This window comes from Aythya ferina (genome assembly GCF_964211825.1).
Source record: "Aythya ferina genome assembly, chromosome: 1".
NCBI classification, from domain to species: Eukaryota; Metazoa; Chordata; class Aves; order Anseriformes; family Anatidae; genus Aythya; species Aythya ferina.
The window spans coordinates 205,364,992-205,385,947 of record NC_140296.1 but is presented as its reverse complement, the minus strand read 5'-3'; the positions used below and the strand labels follow the sequence as shown (position 1 = coordinate 205,385,947).

At 45.9% G+C, this 20,956-nt stretch overlaps 1 protein-coding gene across 2 annotated transcripts in view; it reads right to left on the bottom strand.

Moving 5' to 3' along the window:
* EXOC4 (exocyst complex component 4) overlaps positions 1-20,956 on the bottom strand; it is a 375,336-nt gene that overhangs the window by 50,139 nt on the left and 304,241 nt on the right. For both annotated transcript variants that reach the window (XM_084525713.1, XM_084525714.1), the window contains exons 12-13: positions 15,591-15,727; positions 7,826-7,981 (exon numbers count right to left, since the gene is read on the bottom strand). In XM_084525713.1, coding sequence (XP_084381839.1) covers positions 7,826-7,981; positions 15,591-15,727 — 293 coding nt within the window. The remainder of the gene's footprint in view (positions 1-7,825; positions 7,982-15,590; positions 15,728-20,956) is intronic.

Below are 20,956 nucleotides of genomic sequence, written 5' to 3'. Positions count from 1 at the left end.
GAATAATACAGTGCTTGCCGTCAGGCTGCAATCTATATAACACAAAGCAGGGTGTATTTCCTATTTTAACTCCCCTACAAATCAGGGTTTCTAGGGAAAGCGATACTCTAAAACGCTGTTTGCGACAAATGCAATTCTGACAGTCTCAAACGACAACAAGTTTGTGCCAAAAGGACAGAAAAAAAAAATATATATTTTTAAATACACATCCTTGACTGCAGAAACCTCAACTCCCTCTTTTGCACGACCATCTATACCGGAGACAACCTTCAGCAAGTAACTCTCTTCCAAAAGATGACTTTAAGGGGTTCTCGTGAATTGCAAGAATTTAACTTGAAGCCTGCTGTTAGCACACGCCTCCCTGAAGCAAACTGTTGCTGTTCTGGATGCATGCTTGAGTGACTACTCACTATAAATTTGCAAGGCTAAACATTTAAGGGTAAGGATATGACAAAACCAAATCATCTGAATATCCAACCTTAACTCTGCATGTTAGGATAGCATCTTCAGCCCTTTGATTCCCGTATGGTTTTTCAGCCCTACGTCATATTTTTCTGGTCACTTTTATACCTGTAAGTGTCTATCTAAGACAGAGCTAGAACCTATGAACTCATCTGTAACCACTTTACGCATATAATTTACAAGTTTTTGATAGCTCAGTGGGTACCTTTGGTTTGAATTACGATGATTATGAAAACCCAGATCCCATCCTACCTTAACTACCTTAACTATCCTTTGGATTTTGCCAAAGCTTTCCAAAAGACCCAAAAAAAAAAAAAAAATCCTTCAGATTTTGTTGAGCACTCAAGGATGAAATTTCGAGCTGTGGAGATGACGTATTTCAGAAAGCAAGAAACCCACACAACCGAGTGGTTCATGATGGAGTGTTTTATGGAACTGGAAGAAAAGGCAAGGCTCCACGCTCCTGCAGGTAATTCAGGTATGTACATACTGATGCTCAAGGTTAATGTTGGTTAATTGGCTAATATTACATATCAACTACACCGTGAATGAAGAAAATTCAAGCACATTTCTTCGCTGTCCAGCTGCTCCTTTGTCAGAGCCCACTCTTTGTTATAACTGTATTTGATGCTAGTGCCACAACACTTCATCACCTTTTGGTCTCAGTTCCCATGGGATTTATTCGTGCTTCAGTAGGGTTCACTCTTAAATCTCTGCTTTGTCAGACAAGGCCAGCTGCGCCAGCTATGTCCTTGGATTAACAAAGCACTTCATTTTGTTTCCCTTTGTTAAGCCATCCATTTCTCTATATTTTTTTTTTCCAGCACAGTGACCAGCAACGTTATCAGCACTAGATCCGTTCTGTTCCCGTGGATACTGTTTGGGATGCACAGCGCATCCTTGGTACCAGCAGGGATGGGGAGAAGTCGGGGTCCTGGTTTCCAAGAGGGATCTTCTGCAGACAGTTTGGCTTCCCCCTCCTCTCCTCCAGAAAGCACAGCTGATGCATTTTTGGGATGAGTTGCTGATAAAATTAAACGACCTATTGAGCTAAACTGACTGGAAACACAGGGACTGATGGCAATAGACGAGACTTCCCCTCATCTCTATTTCATGCGAGGATGGGAAACTCGTACACCAGGGCAGAAAGGCCAGGGAAGAGCATATGGGATAAATGAGGATGACCTGGGCTACATTTAAGGCCCTCTGCCCGTGCCAGAGCAGGGCTGAAAAGCAGCCAAGTGTCCGCATCAGTACTGCAGAATGAGGAAGGAGGTCTCAGAGGTACCCTTGGCAGCAGCTTTATGCTCGCTTACTGCTCCTCTCCTTTTTCTCTGCCAAGAAATTAGCTTCAATTATCCCTTCTGCAAATAAGGCCGAGGACACAGATCACTGGGAGGGAACATGGAGCTGCAGGGGAGGGGAGGACAGCAAGAGATCCTCCTAGGAGTCCCCCCAGGGACACAATGACCCGATGAGGACCTCCTGTTCTTTCTCACACCCTTCAGACCACAGACCTCAGAGGGATCCTTTCCCCTGAGCACCGGCTTGCAGAGGAGAAGCAACAAAATGGATTTAAACCACAGCTGAAAGCAGCAGGCAGAGCTATGCCTGTATAGGAAACATCCTCAAATTATCTGTTGAGCTGCGAACAGGACAAAGATAATTTGTTTTCTATCCCTGCATTTTAGCCAGAGAGTCAGCTTGGGGATTGTGCTTAAAAACTGCAGATAAGGAACTACACAGGCAGACAGATTTCCCCTGAACCAAATCAAAGAAATCCCTATTATGTTCTTATTTATAAAGAAAGAGAGAAAGAAGTGGTTTGTTTCTTCATCTCGCACCAGAATTTGTTCAACACTCATCAAGAAATTGCGCGAGCACCAAAACAAATAAACCCACGTGGGCTTTCCCTGCGGAAAGGAAGCCCTCGGAAATGATTCGCTGCTGCAAGAACAATAAACCCGGCCCAGTATTTCTACAGAAGCTGTGGTTTCACTCCTTTCAAAGGTTCAGCACCTGAAGGTATTTTAAAAATTCAGCACGCGAGGACGTTTTTTCGCAGCGCATCCAAACAGCGTTGTAGCCATGATGAAAAGATGCCGCAGAGCATCCTCGGCGGATATAAATTCATGCTGCCAACCTACGGTGCTCCGTTTTAAAGGACTCAAGCTCTAGCCCAGCCTCAAAACGACCCAGATTTGAGGTTCGCCGGGATTTGCAGAGCCTCAACAACAATTTGTGCATCTCTATTAGGGACCGGAGCGATCGGCGCCAGCACTCCCAGGCAGCTCCAAATCTCTGCTGAGAGGTCGCAACACCGTCGAAAAGCAGACAGCGCTAATTGACAATTTGAAGCTGTAGCACCACGCGCCATCGTCTCGCTTAAATTTATTTGAATATTCTGGTCTTGTTAGGTTTGTATTATATAATTTATCACAGCAGACAGGGAAGTGTCTCGGAGTATATTGTGTAGCTCTAATGATGTGATTTAACGATATTAAATCTTGTTCAAGCAGGAGCTGGTGTTAAAGCTTTGTGAAGGAGCTGGAGCTCCCACGTCTCTGCTCTGCCTTCCCTCTCCATCCCTGCCACGCCGTGTAGGGGTACCCGGAAAGGGACCTTGGCAAAGCTGAGGTATATTTCAATATTTCAATAGATATTGCAATTTGTAGGATAAATCAATCTGAAGCTGGGAGATTCTTCCTGGATTCAGGTCTGGAACACACAGAACCCTCAACTGCCCCCTCCTCAAACTAATCAAAACCCCCAAAACCCAACCTAAATGCCCCCAAACTTCTTTGTCTTCATAAGACAAAGGGAAGATCCTGTGAAGATCTAGGGGCTCACTTTATTTAATGCCTCTCATACAAAACTCCTGACAGCAACAGGATTTAGTGTCAGTTGTGCTCATGCTGAGGCCATTTGGTCATGTTTTTCTTAAGATCCAAGAAGAGATCTAGAAACTCATTTCATAGAAAGGAGCAGACTGTCATCAAATGGAAATGACTCACACCTATGGCACACCCAGATTCATCGTCCCAGTAGAGGAAAAACGTCTACAAAGTCTGCTGCCAATCTTCCAAGACCGTTCTTTCCCCCTTTAGAAGTGTTGTGAATACAATAAATAGAGCCTGGGAAGTTGGAGAGGGAGGCCTTTAATTCTTGAGAGAGAAAGGAACAAGGAAAGAAAGACAGGAAAGCCATGGCTGAAAATGGGAAGGAAATTAAATTTGAAAATGGGATTGAAAATGGGAAGGAAATTGAAAATGAGAGGTAAAGAAAGGGAAAATTCATCCATGAAACATCAGGGCTTCAGGCATCAAAAGGCAATACAAATAACGGAAAGCTCCAAATATAATGTGACAAAAAAAAAACACATCAGACAGCAGGTGGAACAACCTAAGATCTAGCTTTTGACTAAAACCTTCACCGGTGCCTCCTGGCTGCCAGAGAGGTGGAAGAAGGGGAGAGCCCCCTACCCCAAGGCAGGACCTGAGCTCTGTGCCTCTCTTAGGCCTGACATTTTTGTCTTTTCCAACAGTGAAAGATCTCCAATGCAGTCCCAAATATGCAAGCAGGCTCCAGTTTAACACTGGAAGCACTGGCAGGGGTCAGCATTGCCTAAATCAAGGGAAGAGAAGAGATCCTATTTAAGCAGGGATAGTGTAACTGTCCTGAGCAATACCATTTGGGAGAATTTGGTGAAGGATCTGCTGTTGCACAGGTATCCTTTCACACTGTTTGAACACCCCCCTTCCTTTTGGTGCAGAGCGACTGAGGATGAGCATCTGCAGGTGAACGGGAGATGCAGCAGGCAGCTGGAGCACTCTGCAGGCAGGGTTATCCCCATTAGAAAAAGAAAAGCAGCGAAAAGAAAAGGCTTGTGGTACATGGAAACACTGGGAATGGGGTTTTTAGATTGTTACATCAGCTGTAGCCTGAGAATGTGATCCCAAGTTTGGTGTTCAGGAGCCTGCTGGAGTCAAAAGGTGACATGAAATGGAATCACTCCATCCTCCTCCTAACACGGATTTGGCATCTCTGATCTGCAGCCATAATAATCTGCGTTGGGGGGTGATGTTTAGACCACCTTGGGGTTTCCAGGCAGATGTGTTGCCCCATGAATTGCCAACACAGCTTCCTCAGCTCCCCAAACACGTAACTCCCCTTGGGTGCAGCATGTCCTTAGCCCCTGCCACCCCTTCTGCTGCAGAGTTGCACCGAAAACGAGGAATTTCTGCTACAACTCAAGTGTGACCAGATCTGAAGCTCTTTTTACATTGCTTTCCTTCGTCAAAGGCAAACCTGGAAATGATACATCTCTGGGTTTTATCACCAACATATCTGATTCAGTAATGAACTGAAGGCTAACCTTTATAAAGCGATAAGGGCAGCATATTTCACACTCGCCCCAGTGCCAAATAGCCTTCAGAGCTTTAAAAACTAATTATACGAATGGAGGCATGACTTTTCTTTTCCTTTCTCCCCTTGCCAAGTTCCGAGCTACTATAATATGCTCAATCAGGTCCCTTTGTCTGGCCAACCACACCAGAATATTAATGGAGAGATTCTGCTAGTAGCTTACTCTGCCTTTTGACATCTATTCGCAAAAGAGATAGTGGCAGGTTAAGACAACAGAATCAATCACTGTCAACACAGATATGCATGAGGATTTTTTTTTCGCAAAGGCACTGCATTTGGATTCTTCCTTTTAATTAAACAAATGAGTTCCAGGAAACCCGAGGAGGCGGAGGAGAAGAAAGCAGTGCACTGATGGCTCCTCCTGCCACGATCCAAAAACTCGTGGCAAACTTTCAGGACCTATTTAATTCAGCAACGTTCATAACAGGATGCTGCCGAGTAGTTCGAGCCCTGCTGTCAGCCCTGTTTTTGTCCAGACAGAACATGCTCCCTCGTTTCACCAAGCTTAAACCTTCCTTTCCAGCAAAAGGATGCTTAGTCCTGTCCCTGGTAGCTGAGGAGCTGGGTTGGTGAATGCAGGTGGGTTTCTACGTGTCAGTGTTTTCAGTAGATTGTATGACTCAAGTGAGAACGAAATGAGCTCTCCCAGGCTCTCTCATCACAGAGATGACCCTAACTGAGATATTAATTGGGCAAGACCCATTTCCCTTTGGCTCCGCAGCAGCCTTCAGGTAGTGATAGCTAAGGCAGAATTATTCCCAATTCTTCAGCAGTGCCAAGAGGGAGAGAAAGAAGCAACAGCGGCAAAGAAATCATGTTCCTTTGTATTAGGAGCAAGGCTGAAAAAAGTGTGCATAAGTGGAAAGAAGATGACAAAAAATTGGACAAGCAATTAATTTTATTTTTGAAGCTTTCGGGAGAGACCTATTCAACCATGCACAGATTCTTGAAGAAGTTTATAAGCCATGTCGCTTACCATCAATGGCTAAAACTGGCCCAGACCAATTATTATCATTTAAATTAATGCTACAGGAGCATTCAAACAGCACTCTGAGGAACTGGGGCTTAATACATGATGCTCTGTGCAAACAGATACTGAGAAAAGATCTTTGTTCTACCATCTAGGCTAAAAAAAAAGGCAGAGTACAGGAGCTTTTCTCAGGGAATTCAATGTAGATGACCTAACAGGGCTTTCTATTCTAACATCTCTGATACAACTTCAAAAAAAAACTTCAATTAATGGATAGTAAAATGACAATATTGGAATAAAATGCACATTAGGAGCAAAATACTGGCACTGCTATCATCAGGCTGAGCTTGGCCATCAGATTTAGCCTGGCCAGGAATTTATGCTAGCAGGTTACACTCAGGCGGTAGTACCCAGCTCTGTATCCATGGGAGCTCTGTTGTCCCATGTTGATGGCTCAGAAATCACAGAAGGAGCCAGGAGGGCATCCCAGCACCCATCCATGCCAAGAAACAAAGGAGAAATCTGATGGCGAAGATGGAAGTTGGAACCAGATCCACAAATCTCAAAAAACAAACAAACAAACAAAAACAAACAAACCAACACAAAGACCTCAAGGGCTTTGCAAATGATTCTGTGATTGTATGATTCTTCCAGTGTCACTGAAGACTTTTTAAAACACTGGTGATGCTGATTGCCATACCTACTGCAGTACCCACAGCAGTACAAGAGAGCATTTCTGCGACTAGATGTATTTTGTACTTTTTTCGTTCCTCTCTCTAGACTGCATCATCTTTATGTTATTGTGCTTGCAGTCAGTGAATAAGTAAAATGACAATCTGGGCAAATTAGACTTTAATTTTCAACAGCTTCACTTACTCCTACTGTTTTATAGCCAAATGCCAATCAAGGATGTGATGAATAGTGATGGGGATGTGTAGACAAGCTTTTTGACTCGCTGGAATGACAAAAAGGGCCCGTTTCTTCAGGATGAGCCAATGATTCAAAGACTAAGAGATTTACAGTGTGCAAGGAAAGGCAATTTGCCCGTGTACAGATTTCCACTTGCCTAAAAAGAAAAGGATGAAACAATCTTGTTTGGATACAGAAAGTTGCCTCTGCATGAATCCCCTCTGGAGCTACCACTGCTTTTCAAGACCGGTGAACTCCTGGCTCTCCTTAATAGCTGCTGGGCTCAGGGTGGAGGTGAAACACCACCGGGTCCCAGCTCAAACAGAGGGCAGCTGTGGTGACAACACCAGCTCTGGGAATCCCTGCCCAGCACAGTCAGTTGTCCCCACTCTTAGGTCACAGACTGGTGCTCTCTGCATTGCATGGGTCACCAGGGTAGCACTATCAAGCACCATGAGGATCTGCCTGAATTAAAAACAACGCTTTCATCCCTTCCCCAATCCCAGCCACTTTCCTGACTTGTTTCACAAGCACATTTCTTCAAAGAGCTGCGCCTGAACAAGCAGGATTAGTCAAGAAGTGCAGGAAAGCAGTAAGCTGGAGCTGCCACTGAAGCCTCCTTGCTGACCCGTGGCCTCCCTCTCTTCTGTTCCTGCTGCATCAGAGCAGAAGCTCCACTTTCTTCTTTCTCTTGAAGGATAAAGAGCTGCAGGATGGTTTAGCTATCAATCCATCATGAGACAGGCGCCGATAAAGAGAGCCCAGACACGTCTCCAAACCAGCACATTTCCCTAATGGTTTCTTGTTACCATCAGCAGAACGAAACACAGGCAACGTGCATGAAATTCTCTGTTCGGCAAAGCTGGTGCTTCCACATAAAGGCATGTGGACTTAAATTTTATTATTCCACTCAAGGAAAAAAACACATCTCAAACTCTTCTCATACCTGGATACACAACAGCCATGCAAACACTGCAATTACTTTGTTTCCAGAACATTTTACCATTGTTGCTGTTGTCTTTAAAACCCTTTAACAACTTTGGCTATAAAATATTTTACCTTATAAAGTCTTCCTCCTCCTCTCTCTTGGGTCTCAGTTGCTTGGGCTGAGCCATGTTGCTCCAGTTGGGCAGAGATTTCAGGAGCCTGCTAATGTCGTCATCCTTAGCCCAGGAGGCGCTGATCACCAGCTTTTCGTCCGACTGCACGATGCTCCTGTGGGAAACCAGCAGCAATCACATCAGGGCAAAGCACTGAATCACAGAATCAGAAAATATCCCGAATTGGAAGGGACCCACAAGGATCATCAAGTCCAACTCCTGGCTCCACACAGGTTTACCCAAAAATTCAGACCACAGGACTGAGAGCACAGTCCAAATGCTTCTTAAACTCTGACAGGGTCGGTGCCGTGACTACATCCCTGGGGAGCCTGTTCCAGTGCGTGACAACCCTCTTGGTGAAGAACTTCTTCCTGATGTCCAGCCTGAACCTCCCCTGTCACAGCTTGACACCATTCCCTTGAGTCTTATTGTTGGTCACTAAAGAGAAGAGATCATCTCCTTCCCCTCCACTCCCCCTCGTGAGGAAGCTGCAGGCCGCCATGAGGCCTCCCCTCAGCCTCCTCTTCTCCAGGCTGAACAGGCCCAGTGCCCTCAGCCGCTCCTCGTACGTCTTCCCCTCTGGGCCCTTCACCATCTTTGTAGCCCTTCTCTGGACACTCTTCAATAATTTCATGTCCTTATATAGCAAACTGTACTCTTCACGTGATTCTAATTAAAATCGTTGTCACATACAAACGTGCAAACCACGCAGTATTAAAGAATGGGTCCAAAAACTAATTCAGCAAATAGGTGGAAGGCACAGCAACACAAGTGGACACGATACCTCTTCTCACAGATAACTAGTGATAGGACTAGAGGGAATGGCCTCAAGTTGTGCCAAGGGAGGTTCAGGTTGGAAATTACAAGATATTTCTTCTCATAAAGAGCAGTCAGGCACTGGGAAGGGTTGCACAGGGAGGTGGTGGCGTCACCGTCCCTGGGGGTGTTCAAGGAGAAGTTGGACGTGGTGCTTGGGGACATGGTTTAGTGGTGACATTGGTGGTAGGGGGATGGTTGGACCAGATGGCCTTGGAGGGCTTTTCCAACCCTAATGTTTCTATGTTTCTATGACACAAATTCCTCTCAAGCTCACAACTCTTGATGCACTTTGATAGAGTCCCTCAAGGGATAAATGGCCATATTGTCCCCTCCTTTGAAAAATCACCCAACTTACCACCATTTATACAACCAGAGGAGGTCATCCTGCACTACGAGAGCGAAGAGGCAGTTTCTCTACAGCTCATTTCTTCTCTGCAATCTCAACTGAGCCCGCCAGCCGCTGCTGATTGTGCTGTGCCTGCAGTGTGGAAACCTGCCCAGGCAGACCTGGGTGGAAGCCACCAGCTCACCGCACACCAGCTGGCCCCGCTTGGGGAGCAGGTCTGAAGCAAGGAAAGGAAACAAAGGGTCCCCAATCTTCTCTCCGGCCATCCAAAACATCTGATAATAGTTTTCAGCTTAATCGTATGTACGTGTGAAATCGAATCAAAGATCACAGCATATTCCAATTATGAAGGTTTCCCCTGTTTAATATTTTTGGCAATGTAAGCGGTCTGAAATCCTCACCGGCAATTGCAGGAGACAAAAGGGATGCTCTGCGTGGAGGAGTCAATTAGCTGCCTATTTTTTGAGTTGGGATTGCTCATGAACAACCATGAGCACACACAGCATAGTGCTCTTCCATGCTTGCTATTTCACCAGCACACCAGTGAGCTGAGAATCCTCTCCCTCTCTTGGGTTTTCAGTAAACTGCAAGGATCTGGGAAGTGTTTTTCACCCTCTTAGAGAAGGCAAGTGGGAATTAGGGGTACTGGTGTTTCCTTCTACATCCTATCACCAGTTTCCTTCACTGGCGAGCCTCATGGTGACCAAGTGGACTGCTTCTCCAGCCCAAGAAGAAGCAGATGTTCCCTGCAGTGGGCAGCAGTGGGATTATTTTTTATTTTTTTTTTGCCTTCTGTAATGGGACTATGGCAAACCCACTGAAAAAAAAAGAGTATCTTGACAGACGAAGCAGCTGAAAAGACAAGGTCTCAGAAGTCCTGTTCCTACAAAGAAGCTTAGCTGCAGACTGAAAACACAATAAGCATCTCCACCATACTCTAAGAGATGGATCTTCTTCTACTAAGGAAAAATACAGAAAACACCCTGGACCTGTGTTTGCCCCTCCGACACCCACCACCCCTTGCTCAAGGCATCCAGAATTAATGCATCTTTGCTGTGTCCTACAATGGGAGGGGCTGACAAGGTGCAAACACTGGACTGATGTTTTTCTATTGCTGTCCCCCAGATGAACTGGCTTCTTCAAAGAAGGCAGAAACTTTGAGGATGGAAAAGATACAGAGATTCAGGGCTGGCTCTGTCAGCTGAGAGTCACTGGGTGCTGTAGTATGAATGTGTCTGTGCTGGCTCAACCCACGTCAGCTTAATCTGGACCTCGCAGAGGCATTTATCAGGCTGCACACTTCTAGATGACACACATGATGGTCATAGGGTGGTCATGGGGTACACAGATAGTCAGAGCTCACTGCCATTCAGGTGGTGATTTTGGGAAAGGTTGTACAATACCGACCCTGAAGGTTTCTGAACGGTTACGTGGATTAACCAGTCTCGTTTTAAATCAACTGAAAGGCATGTTTTGTCAATAAATAGAAATAAAAGCAACAACACACTGAGTGTATGTGTTTGGAAAAGGAAAAGAGTGAAAATGGCATCGAGATCTGAGCCAACACTGATCTATCGTGAAACCGAGATGACTTCTTTTCCCACCAGCACGGAGCAACCTATCACTCCTTTCACCTGCCACCAAGAATACAACCTCTGCTCAGTAAGTACACAGGATTTGTGAAAATGAATTTGTCACATGCACTTAAATATGAATTTTCCTTATCTTTAAATTTCATGTTCAATCTGCCACAGACAGAGAAGAATGAATTCTGTTTCCAGCCACAGAAGACCTCGGCATCAAAATATCAATTTGGCCTTCTGCTGCTATTAGGAGCTCAGTGTTTTTCCATTTATGAAAAAAGGGCTCTGCTCAACACCCTGGAAAAAAAAAACACATTCCACCAGAATCTCTGACATCTGAGCTGGAAAAACTGAATTTGATGATATTTGGCCATTTCTCCGCCAAGGCAGGACAACTGTTCCACTGAATATATTAGTCAGTGCTTTGTCCTTTCCAGATTTAAATGACTGAAGTAATAGACTCCTTCCCTTGGGAGTCTATTTCACAGATGAACAAGTCTAACTCTTGGACAAAAAAAAAAAAAATTCCCAATACTGTGCTCATGTTTTACTTTACTCAGTTTCGTCCCATTACTCCCTGTTATTTTCCCTTATAGCAGCCTCAGTACTCAGCCTCCATAGTCAATTATTTACAGTGGTATCGTAGCCCTTCAGATGTCTACGCATGAAAGTCATCTTTGGGAGTCTTCTGATGGAGTCAGAGGGCAGAGCTACCTCTCTGTTTTATGATCTTTAGCATCTGCTGTCCTCAAAAACCCTACTGCTTTTTGGAGTGGGTGTCAGGGGAGACAGGCACCCGTTTGGCTGCTATAGCAAGTTCCAGTCTGAGCTGGGTGCCCTTGCTTTTCTAGGGCAGTATTTTCCAAGAGCCTATCTCACACAATTCCTCACCTTTTGGTGATATTTTACTCATGGGACCATGAGCCACTGGAGACCTTGGCAGAGCTCTCCATTTAAATCAAACGGGTGCTTCTACTTTATCAGTGCTGGGACACTGTCACTTCCACGTGGGTCCCTCTGGATTATTTCCCTATTCTTTCCCACAGTTGTGACACCTCCTAATATTTATTGACAGGTTGGTTTTACTCCAACCACCCCCTCATTAAGAAGGATGGTAAACAAGGTGGAACAGACCCTGATCTCCGTTAGAAGCCCAGCTTTCACCATCAATTACAGACACCTTTTCCCCCCACCTTTTCTTTCTAACATCTCAGCCAGTTTTCTGCCTCCGTAACTTCCTATCAATGTCAACCTAATTCGGGTCCTCGAGTCAATTATCACAAGGTAGGATGACATGTTTTAGTACAGCTCAGAGTACTTCCTTCCAAACAGCCCCTTTCTCCCAAAATCCTACACAATTACTCCTGCTGCTGTAATAGGGTTACTTGCTGCCACCAGCGCCATAATCAGCTAATTAATTCACAGCTCAACGGGCCAAGGAAGATGCCATCTGTTTGTACCCAGCTTTCGGGAGTGGGGAGGGAATAGGTGAACGATTTCACGGGTGATGGCACATGTGCAAGAGGCTTTGCCCCTCCACGGCTCAGTGGGTTTTATCCAGAAAACATCTGCTGGTGGGAATGGTCCCAGGTTGGCACCGCTGACCCTTAAGCTGGGGGCTGAGTGATGGGGAACGTCTCCAGACACAGCTGGGGATCAAGGCTTTTCATTAGGAAAACATCTGTGGGCCACAGGAGCTAATTGCACTCTGTTCACTCCATTGCCCTGTGCCAATGGTATTTGGGAATGATTTTTTCTCTTCCCAGGCCCGGGGGATTTTTCCATGCTGAGCTCTGCTCGCATAGCTAAGAGTTTAAAAGAAGCATGCTCAGCATGTGCCGGGTACCTGGTGGCCTGAGGGAGACAGACCCCTGCCTGGAAAAGCTTCTAGAAACAAAAAGACACTTAGAAATCAAAAAGTTAACGTAAGAAGAAGAAGATGCCAGTAAGAAGTATTAAACTGTGTGGAAAGAGTGAGTCTTTGGAACTTGAGAAATCCCATTGTGACTGCAGACCCTGGATGAATCCATCTGCTCCTCATTTCCTTATCTATTAAAATTTAGTTTTATTTTGGCTGGCTGGCTGGAAAGTAGGAACATTTTTTTTTCCCACGTTTGAAGAGATTTATCCTGTTTTACCCCACCTTGTTTCACAAACTCAGCTGAGACAGTTCAACCAGGAGGCTGGTCACCATAAGCTGTCTTCATAGCTGGTAGGGGCTGCTGCTCACCTCCAGACAGCTGAGCCATGTTTTAATTAACGTGATTCACTCTTTGGAGGTGTGCATCTCATTTTGCGGACTGGAGAGTCATTTTGGGGACCTAATTCAGACTCTTCAAACAGGTTGAAAAAAGCATGAGAAAATACTTGTTCAGTTGACATGGGAAAGAAAGATTGCTAAAAAGCAGGTGGACACACAGGACAGAGCCTAAGGTTGGACAACAAAATAACTTCAACATGAACTTCATTAGAAATGGGATAAATTGTTGGAGAAGGACACAGAAAGAGATTCATTTTAGATCTCAAAATAGCAAAGCTTTTCTGAGAAGGGTGCTGGCAAGAGGCTAAAAAGAAAGGCTAATCTTAGAGATAGCTACCTTGAATTGGTCAGATTTTATCCTATCCTTACAGTTCCTTGTGTGGCCTTTGAGTACCTCCCAAAGCCCAGTAAAAATGGTTTAACTACTCGTTTAACTCCTGAGTAGAACTGTTCTCAAAGAAATCTGTTGAAGAAGCAGCTAGATGTGGGATGGACAGACTTGGGATGACGCTGCTAACACAGCAGGAGGTTTTGTGGCTCTATCTCCCTTTTTTGCTTTCAATTTTTATCCCTGATTTCCCACTCCCCACCATAAAGTCGTCAGAAAGCATAACTCACATTTGTAAACAGTTTGTGTTGAACTTCTTACACACACGTGATTTGCTGAAGACATCTCACCTAGCTCAGACAGAATACACTTCCGAAATTTGTCATCGATGAAAGCACAAGAAAACCTACAGTTGCTACTTATATAAATGCCCAATCCATTCGCATCCAGCCCTGCTAGTTTTTGTGTTTGCTAGAAAACCAGAGCCAAGTGGAAATCAAACAAGAAAAATCTCAGCTCTGCACGCCTTAGCACTGACGTCCTGACGGAGCTATCTGTGCTGTGAAGGACTCCGAGTGCAGCCGCCCTGCTTTGAGGAGCCTGTATCTGAATACATTTAATCCATGCTTGTTCCTATTCCCCTTCAGGCAGCTTGCACATGGAGAAGGAACGAATGCCACGTGCAAATCTTGCATAAACCATCTCCCTGGCTCCCCAAATTCTTGACATCTCAAGAGCAGACACACACTCCTTGCTCCAACAGCTTCGCCTGATCGTATCAGCATTCAGCTCTAAGGAGCGCGTCCCGATTTTAGGCGGCTGTAAACGGCCATTCCTCCACTAACTTTATTTATCAGCGTGAGGACACTCGAGATTTATCCATCCGAAGGAAAGCTGTGGTCTGTGCCGAGCCGTACCGACGCGAGGTCCCTGCAGAGGGCATGCTGACCCCGTGCATCGAACCGCTCGCCCAGGAGAGCGGGGTGGCTGCTGTACTCCTCCGAAATCATTTGAAATGTATATGGATTTCTATTTCAGTCAGTCATTTGCTAGCAGCAAAACTAGAACATTTCCTGTTTTTCCTCCTGCTGTAATCAGGATATTGCCAAATTAGGGCTGTCCTAATTACGCCTCAGCAGGTGCCAAAGCCAGGAATGGTATCAGGAAAGGAAGGAAGGAAGGACCTGTAAATTCAAGCCAGAGAAATTATATCCATTGTCTGGCTGCAGTCAGTGAAGTTTCACATAAAACACGAGCCTTTTGGACAATGGCACACACACAGCTACCGATTTCCACGAGCGCTCGGACGCCGTTTAGCCCACATATGTGCTCACTGCTATTGTTGCTGTTATTAATAATAATAATGAGCCCGTACGCAGCCGCTCGCCAGATGAAGCTCCTTCTGAATGAAATCAGGCAATAGGAAATAATTTCTTAATGCTTTTGGTCAGAAAACACAAGGGGCTTTTTCAGCTTCCCCTGCTATCGCCAGCCTCAATTAGCTATTAAAGGAGATTATGTATAGCAGCTATTATAGCCCGCATTGCCACGGCATCTTTAGTGTCTTTCAATGCAAGTATTTATCCCCGCGGTGCGGGGCACGTCGCTGGCCCCCCTCTCCAGGGAGGGCCATTTTACAGATGGGCAGCTGAGATGTACAGAGAATAAGTTATTTAGCAATGGTTACCAAGGCAATCTGCGATAAAGTGCCCAAAGGACTCAAAGCCCGTGTCCGGAGGCTGAGTTTAGCTTCCACGCCATGGTTTGGGAAGCAGTCAGAGAGCCATCCCCCCAAAATGCTGATGAACAGCCCAGGACAGAGCATTTGATGGCCCCTCGAAAGACTAAGTTTACGGGAAGGTTTGGGAAAAGTGCCACAAAATCCGGTGTGTGTGTATTAAAATGGTGTGCTGGGGTTATGAATTCCAGCACTGTCATGAGATCTGAATACCACAATATTGATATAATTAATTAAAATATAATTGTGAATTTCCCGGGAGCAAAGAATGGAATTGACGAAATGGAAGGACCTGACTTGCTTTACAAGCAAGCAGTAGATATATACAAGTGGTTAAGTCAAATATAATGCCTTATACTCCATCTCCAACCTGAGGCCACCTTTTACCCGATGAAGAGAAAAACCGTGTGGTTTCTAAGCACTCTTCCACTCTCATCCACGTTTAAAAAGCCTAAACCACAGCGTGGTGTGCCAAAAGTCCCCGGGAAACCAAGATTCTTCCTACGGCAACGATCACGATTTCAGATTTTCCCTCCATCTATAAAAACCTATTTCTGAGTGTCCCAGCAGAGATATTTCCAGAAGTAGATCCTTTGTACTCATGTCAAGCAACAAAAGCACGAGGGCAGTACCTCCAATCCTGCCCATACCTGTAGGCGAGGGTGCAGGTGTCCTTGTACTCCTGGAGCTTCACGCACACCATGTTGAGGAACTGATCCGAATAGGCGCTCAGGTCATGCATCAGGTTCATCAGGTCTTGGACAGTCTTCTCCACGATCACCGTGCTCTGGAAGAGAAAGGCAAGCACGAGCGTGAATAGAGGTTAAACGGATATCTTAATTTCAGCTGCCTCGTGTTGTGCTAATTAGTGTCACAGATGCAACCGTACAGCTGATTCTCCCTGACGCCGAGCAGATGCTGGAACAGCCCGTGTCACCAAGTGATGGAAAGCAGAACGGAAGACGAAAAAGCAGAAACCAAGGGAGAGGGATGGCTTAGGGCTTTGAATATCAGGTCTGGGAGAGATTGGCTTTTTGAGCCAGTGGCTCAGGACCGGTGCAGTTCTCTGGGTCTTTTGTTCACCAGGTGAAGCCTCAAAGTTCAGACGTGATTTTTAGAGGAATCAGGTACCTGCAGCTTCGCTGGGCTCTGCTTGGGCTTTCCAACATTGAGCCTTTCAGCCTGACCAGTAATTCTGGACTCCCAGATCGCAGACCATCCTAACAACCAGGGGATTACACCCACGGCTCACATTTGCACGAACTGTACGTGCTGGGGACAAGCTTGCTGCTGAGGCTGAGGGTTAAGTAGCACCTTGGCATCCTTTTGTTATGACAAGCGGTGTTATTACGATCACGGGAACAACAGGGCAAAGCTGCAAACCGAAAATGCTGCTCCCTAGCCTATGGTTGAGGCACTTTTGACAGACCGCAGAAGAAGGAGGTACTGTGCATCTGATAGCATCCCAGATTTACAGCACCCTGTATGAATTTGGGGATTTCTGAGGCACCCCGAGGTGACCTGCCTGCTGTATTTGATTTTATTTCTCTAAACAACCGAGAAGGAAGGTTATCAAAGTCCCAGAATGACACCTATTGTATTAATATCAGGCTCAGCAGAACGGAGGGCTGCTCCTGAGCTACGCACAAAGGCAAAGAAGGAGACTGAAGCATCTGGGAGCCGTGCTTCATTTGAGAAACTCTGGACTCCAGCTATACCGGGAGTACTCCAGGGACTTCCAGAGAGCTGCATCAAGGCTGATTTTAGCTTTTTCTCTGTATTAATCAGGCTGTGAAGAGGAGTTAGTGACTCAGTTGTTTGCAGAGCAAAATCTCATCAAAACCGAAATCACAGTCTCTGCAATATCCCCACAAGCCCAACTTCCTTCTCTGTATTGATTTCCAGATTAAAGCGCGGCAGCATCGCCCTGCTCCATAATCCTGCTCCTCCAGAGTTCCCCGTGAGTGACAGGAATTGATTCTGCTCTGCTACCTGGCCTTGATTTGGTAAAAAAAAAAAAAACCATCTGCAGACCTCATCCTCAGTCAGAGCACGGATTATTCCTTAGCATGAGGGCAGCGGGGGGGGGGGTTAAATGAAGGCTTAGTCACCAACCGTGCCGTGCCTGAGACGTCCTTGGCTCTCCACTGCACTTGGAGGAGGGAACTCCTCTTCGGTCACCCTCATATTGCATTAACTTGCTCCTAAGCAAACCATTGACCTTTCATATCACAACTAGCAACACTTCGGGATTGTTTTGTCCAAGCAAAAATGTATTTTGGCACAGCCACCTCTCAGACGTTTGTGTCTATGCTGCTTCTCCTGTTACTATGATTAGCTGTGCTTTAAAACAAATTCAATCCCACCCTGGACTTGGTGCCCATGGGTCAGGCCAACCAACCCTAAACGATTTGCAACCTGGGGTCATCACGAGCAAATGAACTGGACAAGAACCCAGTCCAAGAGAGACCTGGGCGTACTAGAAAGAGCCCACTAAGATGCTGAAGGGCCTGGAGCACCTCTGCCATGAGGAAGGGCTGAGGGAGCTGGAGAAGAGGAGGTTCTGGGGGGTGTTATCGATGTCCATAAATACTTGAAGGGAGATCCACAGGGCAGATGGACCCAGAGGTGCCTCCACCCCCACTGGTTGGCCACCAGCGTGCTGGGACACTGAGCTGACCCCAGCGAGGGTAAGAGAAGCCTTTTAAGACTTCACCCAAATCTCACTAAAATGAGACATTGATCCGGCTCCTTTCCGTTGAGAGGAAACCCTAAACCATGTAGGTTGGGTTGGGAAGTGAGGTGAGAAAATTACGTGTTAATTTGGGGAAATTAGATCAATCGGATCCACTAGGGCATAATTACGCCTTCAGTGCAAGGGGGTTCTGTAAAAGGAACTCACTTTGCACCAAAATAGCTTTAAATGTGCTCCCACGGCCACGTTTGTCTCTCAGCAGAGGACAAGGTGGCTCTCTGACCTGCTTACAAAAGTCACAAGAAATCTCTGACTGCACACGTGGGAAATAAAGAATTTGCCTTGTCGGTCCAAATCCAACCGTCTCCTTCTGGGGCTGATCTTGACCCTTTACAGTGGGGCAGTTACGTAGGGAAATTGCACAGGGAAGAAGAAAACCCCAAAGTTCGTAACTTGTGTAGCAACCTGGAAACCAAAAGCAACGATTTGCCTCTTTGTGTGGATAATCATTTTGTTTTCCACTGGTATTTTACTGGTGAGAGACGGGTGGGCTTTTCGGAGACCCGTGCCATTACCTGCTCTCTATTAGGGGAAGGATCCATCCTTCCTCGTGTCCTCCCATCGCAGTGAACTTCATGCCTGGGACACGCAACCACATGAAGAGGAATCAAAGCTGCTCTCAACCTGCCCCATTTCTATTTCATTTCATAACTCAATATGCGAGAAAACAACTTAAAAACCCAAAGACCATACGTTAAAAGGGAGGCTACTGCTGGTTTCCACAGAGCTTCTCCCACTTACTTTCTCCTCTCTACAACAACATTAAAATCAGAGCTAAGCTCCTGTCAATATCTTGATTTTAGAAGAAGGTCTTTTGATTTAATGAGAATACTAAGCTACTTGCATGTCTTAAAAAAAAAAAAAAAAGGACAATTACCATATGAAAGAAGGCTGTACTAGATACATATAGGCTATTTTTTCTCTAACATTTTAACCTTTTCCAAAGCAATCCTGACACATCTGCATGTGTCCCTGGGGATGCTGTGTATTAGGATGCATTAGGCCATGTTAATACAGCTGGACTCGTTAGCTGGGCCGGCGCAGGATCTTCTAAAAGTCTGCGCGAGGAAATGAAAGGCAGCGCGTGTATTATCAGAGAGTTACAATCCAGTTGCCGCTAACCCATCTGGATTCATTAACGGCAAATGGATATGATCAAAGCATAATTTTATGGCAAGACACTTCAATGAACCCTTTCAAAAAAACCCACACTAACAAGGCAACGCGTCCGCCGAACAATATTCATCGCCTCGCACCTGAAAACACGGCGTGGTGCTGAATCCTAACATCATGCCGAGGCTGTGATTCATTACTCCTCCAGCACATCGGGGTGAAGGTTTCAAAGGGGTCTTCTTACAGCTACTAAAAATAAAGAGAAATTCCTTCCGACGACCTCCTGTCCATTAGCTACTGTCAATGTAATATGATAAAACAGCATAGCACCGGTCGTTATTAACACCGTGGGTTTTATCTTTAATGTATTTTGCAAACATTTATCACTGCTCCTTGATACAGCCCTTACTCTCAGTTGTGCCAAAGCCTCAGATAACGCAAGGGAGCTCCAGGGCACGTATAATTTACGCTCTGACCGTACTGCTTTCCCCAGCCTCAAATGATGGAGAAGAATAAGCAGCCCCAGAGGTATTATCCCTGCGTTTGACAGATGGGGCAGAAAAAAATACAGGAAAAAAAACAAACAACAACAGGTCGTGGGATTTCCTTTTCACAGCCCCCTTCTCTTGAAAATCAAATTTGCTTCATTCCCCAAGCCCTGTTTCCTCACTGCTGAAACTCTCCCTCACCTTTATAACTTGTGCAACCCCACCTATGTTTTAAAAATGACCAAATTTCTCTACAGAAAGAGGGCACCTGATGGCACGACGCAGCTGGGGTCTCCAAGGGTCCCTGTGGCAGCTGCAGAGGCGCACGGCACAACAGAACAGGGATTAGCGAGTCCCCAAGACGCAGAAAAAGTTCAAAGCAACAGGCCAAGCCTACACAAAAATTAAATTTTCAACCTATCATTTTGTTTTCTCTGACTTTTTGGCAATGAGCGCTCGATTACAGGAACAATCTTCAACCCGAGTATTTTTTTTCTGCAGAAATTGCAGATTCTCGCTTGCACGTTCACTTGCAAACTCTTCAACTTCTTGGGGGATGAAAGGTGAAGATGGGAATCTCCCTGGGCAGGGACGTCTTCAGCATGTGATGGGCTCTTGAAAATGCAGCAGATGGAGGAAGAGACCTTGGCACTGTAAAGGTTGTTGGTGATGAGTATATTATTGCCCATCACTTAAATCTCCTTGAGATGTCTTGGCAGAGGAAGGCACCAGATGAGTGCAGGATGTGGCTGCCTGGAAGGAAAAAATAAATAGAGCCTCATCTAATTTTTAGGCTGGAATATAGCTGACACCCCACAATTTAAGAAGTGCTATACGGAGCACAGCTGTAATTAAAGGCAGAACAGGAGAGACAAAAGCTTTGCAAACCTCTTCAACCTCAGCGCTGACCCCAGCTCTGGGTTTGGGACGCCTTCCAAAACATACTGGTGGCTAAATCTCACACTGATGCCTTGACACGTGACGTTTATTTGTATATTTTCTTGCCTTTTTTAAAAATCACAGCTTCTCAGCTGCCCCCAAAATCATTCAGTTCGTTTTTCCAAAACATTATTCATCCTTTGCTGGTACTGAGATGTGCTCAGCAGGGGGCTCCAATGACCCACGCTGGGGGCACTATTCCTCGGGGAAGAGCTGCAAATATAGAAATCTACACGTCGGGGGAGGAAACCTATGCTTGTCCCAGCATGAAAACATCCTCCATACGGATCTGTTCTTCTCGAAGCAACCTCACCTGTCACGTATGCTGTGCAATCAGCCAGGAGGGTCACGGAGGCTCCGGTTCTTCCTATGGCCCCAGGAGGTGGGGGCTGCACTCCAAAGCGGGGTGCTTGGGATTGAGGTCTCCTTGGGGTGAGAAGGAGACACCCTGGGGTGTTTCCTCTCCTGCTGGAAGGCTGGCGTTGCTTTTTTGTTGGACCTGTGGGCGTTTGGCTGCTTGTTTGCCCCAGCTCAGGAGCCTCGGTGCCATCACCACTGCGTGGTGTGTGCCAGAAGAAGCCACACGCAGGGAAATTCCCCCTCTTTAACCGAGGCCATGAAGAAACAGCATCCAGCAAGGGCGTATTTCAGCTTCTTTTCTCATAACTTCACTCTTCCTCGTTTCCCAAGGCAAGCACTGGCAGCAGGGCAGGCTCAGGCC